General features: G+C 14.7%; 2 protein-coding genes across 2 annotated transcripts in view; one reads left to right on the top strand and one right to left on the bottom strand.

Annotated features, from left to right (window-relative positions):
• Positions 1 to 264: 264 nt before the first annotated feature.
• On the bottom strand, positions 265 to 1,142 carry PGAL8A_00019100 (conserved Plasmodium protein, unknown function; the record flags this gene model as incomplete). The annotated part of the gene is made up of 4 exons (XM_028671596.1): positions 265 to 492; positions 596 to 729; positions 832 to 1,008; positions 1,085 to 1,142. 4 exons carry the CDS (start codon positions 1,140 to 1,142, stop codon positions 265 to 267), a joined length of 597 nt encoding a protein of 198 aa, XP_028528233.1.
• Positions 1,143 to 2,002: 860 nt separating this feature from the next.
• The window catches only part of PGAL8A_00019000 (conserved Plasmodium protein, unknown function), a gene marked incomplete at both ends in the record, with an annotated part of 2,187 nt that continues 134 nt past the window's right edge, over positions 2,003 to 4,055 (top strand). Inside the window, 5 exons of the mRNA XM_028671595.1 lie at positions 2,003 to 2,970; positions 3,113 to 3,206; positions 3,339 to 3,434; positions 3,519 to 3,687; positions 3,777 to 3,937. Of these exons, the coding sequence (XP_028528232.1) occupies positions 2,003 to 2,970; positions 3,113 to 3,206; positions 3,339 to 3,434; positions 3,519 to 3,687; positions 3,777 to 3,937 (1,488 nt within the window). The remainder of the gene's footprint in view (positions 2,971 to 3,112; positions 3,207 to 3,338; positions 3,435 to 3,518; positions 3,688 to 3,776; positions 3,938 to 4,055) is intronic.

The raw sequence follows: 4,055 nt of genomic DNA, 5'->3' as shown, positions 1-4,055 counted from the left end.
TAATTTTCAATTAGTTCAAAAAAAAAAAAAAAAAAAAAAAAAGATAAATAAGTAAACAATTCAAAAAATTATATTTTTTTTCCAAGAATATTATTTATATTTATTATATATATATATATGTATATATAAGAGTTTCTATAAATAATTTCTGATTTATTATTTATCTAAAAATTTTAAATTTTCTTCTTTTTTTTTTTTAGTTTAAAATCAAGAATTATTAAAAAAGATAATAAAAAAAAAAAAAAAAGTTTTCAAAATAAAATATTAGTTTATATAATTCCACTTCAATTCTATATTTTCTTCCTTATTTTTATTTATATTAGAAATACTAAGTAATTGTTTAAAGAATACATTTATTTTTAACTCATTAGAAAATAAGAAATATCCTACACATTTAGGTTTGTTTTTAAAATATTTACCAATATATTTTAATTCGTTTGATATTTGCCATTCTCCACTTATAAAATTTCCTTTACACCATTCTCCAAAATACTGAAAAAAAAAATAAAAAATATATACACATATATACATATATATATATTTAATATAAAGTATTATTTATTTTATTTATTTTTTATTTTTTTTTTTTTATAACATATTCTTTTGTTGAATAAAAATAATAAATTCCTTTTCCATTTTTTTTATTATTTATCCATTCTCCATAATAAAAATCACCATTAGGATATTTTTGAAAACCTATTCCTTTTTTCTTCCCATTCTCAAAATTTCCTTTTTTTTTTTTTTTAAAAATTACAAAATTTTATTCATTATTTAGCTATTTTCTTTTTCTTTTATTTTTATTATATTTTTCTCTTTTTATTTTATAATTACCATAATAAAATTCATTTTCGCTCTTGATCAATTTTCCTAGACCTGATTTTTTTCCATTTAAATAAAATCCTTCATATATACTTTTATTTGAATAATAATATTTTCCTTTTTTCTTTTCTCCATTTTCAAAAGTACCAACAAATTTGTCTCCGTTTTTATATTTTACATTTGCTTCACCTGTTTTTTTTTTTTATTTTTTTATTTTTTCAATTTTAAATATTATATATAATTTATACATTTAAACAAGATATACCTGAGTAATTTCGTTCAAAGCTTTTGCATACTTCCTTTTCTCCTAGAAATTCTATCATTCTTACTTTTTATAATTTTTCAAAACCCTATTCCTATACATATATATTATAAATAAGAATTCAATTTCTACCTTTTTTTTTATAAACTATTTTAAATAATTTATCTAATGTAAGAGTTATTTTGAAGTCTTATTTATTTTATCTATTTTTTTATTAAATATTTAAAAATATATATATAAATGTATACATATATATATATATATATATATATATATATATATATATATATATATATATATATAAAACGTTTTATTAATGTTTATATTTCTTAGATGTAATATTTTAAGTTAAAAATAATGTTAGTTATAAAATTCAAATAATATATTAAAATGAAAAAATATTATTTTTTCTTAATTTTTGAATATAAAAACTACCATATATATTCTTATAGAGAAAGAAAAAATAGGTTTATTTGTGTGTTCAAAAAAGTAAGTTTTATAACATTTTTTGTATTATTTTTATTTTTATTTTTCTTTTAATTTTTCTTCATTTTGTGTGCAATTAAAATATTTTTTATTATATAAAAAAAAAAAAAATAAATATTAGTGTTAAATGTTAATTAGCAAAAAGAGAGAATCAGAAAGACAATATAATTATTATTGATTTATTTAAAAGAAAAAAATGATATTGCATTAAAAATTATAAATTAATCAAAAATTATATTTTAATATATAAATAGAACATTATAAATATATTCATATAATTAAAATAAAATAGACAGTGTATTTTTATAGTATCATAATTCTAAATATAGAAAAATATAAATGATTATAAAACAAAAATAAAATAAATTTATTATATAGTATATTTTCTTGTTACCTATTTTATAATAAAAAAAAAAAAAAAATAAAATAATTAAGATGCTTATAAAAAATAAAGAAAAAGAGTCTAAATCTATAAAGAGTAATGAAGAAAATAAACAAAAAAAAAAAAAAGAAAAAATGAAAAGCACAATTAATATAATGGATAATAAATTAGCAGCAAAAAAAAGAATCAATCCAGTATATAAAAATAATAAAAATGAAACTTTTTCAGATAACAAAAAGCATTATCTTAATGATATTGATAAAACATTATTAAAAGAAGATATATCCTGTATTAGTTACGCTTATAAAAATTTAAATGAACAAAAATTTTCAAAAAAAAAAATAAAAAATATATCAGAAAATAACAAACTTCTTGAAGTTTTATCATTAGAAAATAAAAATAAAAAAAGTGACAATAATTATAATTTAGACAAAAATATTCATTCACTTATTTATGATACATTTATAAATAAAAATTTAAAAATAAACCCTCAAAATTTTTTTGAAAAAAGTGATATAAAAGAAAAAAAAAAAAAAAAAGCTACATTAAACTTTAAAAAACCAAATATTTTAAATTCTCTTGGAGTAAGTAGCAATTTTAATAATTACAAAAAAAAATTAGCAAATGATTCTAAAAAAAATTTAATTGCTAATAAAATAGAAAAAACTTATGTAGATAATTTTGCTGAAATTAATGAAACAAATGAACAGGAGAATTTAATACAAAATTTTGATGATATTTCATTAGAGAAAAAAACAAAAAAGGATAATAAAAATGCTTTTACACAAACTAATTTTTATTATGATGAAGAAGAGTTAAGATTTATTTCGAATTTCTTTGCTAAAAAAATTATTAACGAAGCATTTATCCAAATTACATATGAACAAAATTTGAATCAAATTGAAGAAAAATCCAAATTCATTAATTCAAATGATCAAGCTAATAAACAAATATTTACTCATTTAACTGATTGTCAACATAATAATTTAAATATAATGAAAGAGAAAAATAAAATTACAAAGTAAACTTTTTAAGAACATTATAAAATTTCATAATTTATCTCTATATCTAATCATTTAAATATTTATGTGCTATTTTATCTAATAAATATATTTCTTCATTTATTATAATAAATATTATTTTTTATTTTATTTATATTTTAGTTTTTTACAAATATTTAATAAAATAAATGTTTTTTCAATATCTCGTAATATAATAAATTGTTTAATGAATGAAAATATTGTATCTATAAAGGAGGTGAAAAAAAAAACTATATATATATATATATATATATAAGCTATTTTTGTAATAATATTTAATGTTATAAAATGTATTTTATTTTGTTTTTTATATATATTTTTTTTTTTTTTTTTTTTTTTTGTCCAAAAGAAAAATGAGTTAAAAAAAGCAGAAGAATTAGAATGGTTTAATAAAGTTACAAAACATTTATTAAAAAATACAGTAGCTTTTTTAGCAACAGAAAAAGTATAAAGAGAAAAAGAAATTATGTCTAAAATTGTATTTTATAATGTTTAATTTATAAACTTCTTTTTTTTTTTTTTTTCATAGATTGTATCATTTTTAACTGAAGAATTAATTGAAGATAGTCTACTAAATTTTTGTTTGTTTAATGAAGATGATATTTATAAAATTAATGAAAAATTAAACAATAAAAAAATTACTTCACATAAAAAAAAAAAAATAGAAAAAGGATACATTAATTTTTTACTTCTTAATGGTATAATTTATATAAATAATAGTATATGTTTTTTCATTTATAATTATTCTTTTTTAATTTTCTTTTTTTTTTTTTTTTTGTATTTTCAGAAAAAATAAAAATATATATACCAATAAAAGTAAAAGAAGATATGAATTTAGATGATATAATAAAAAAAATAAAAAATTTTATAAATAATAAATTAGGTTTTTTAAGAAAAGAATATAACTTAAATTTTATATTTATAAAAAACAAAGAAAATTATGTAATGGTTTGATAGCATAAAATTGCTTTAATATTTAATTTAAAAAAAAAAGATAAATCACCATACTTTATTATAATTTGAGAATTCCTTTTTTTTTTTTTTTTTTTTTTTTTTTTTTTTTTTT

The sequence above is a fragment of the Plasmodium gallinaceum genome (genome assembly GCF_900005855.1).
Source record: "Plasmodium gallinaceum strain 8A genome assembly, contig: PGAL8A_v1_10, whole genome shotgun sequence".
In the NCBI taxonomy this organism is placed as follows: domain Eukaryota; phylum Apicomplexa; class Aconoidasida; order Haemosporida; family Plasmodiidae; genus Plasmodium; species Plasmodium gallinaceum.
Note: the sequence above shows the minus strand (reverse complement) of the source record. Positions and strands in the feature narration are given on the sequence as shown.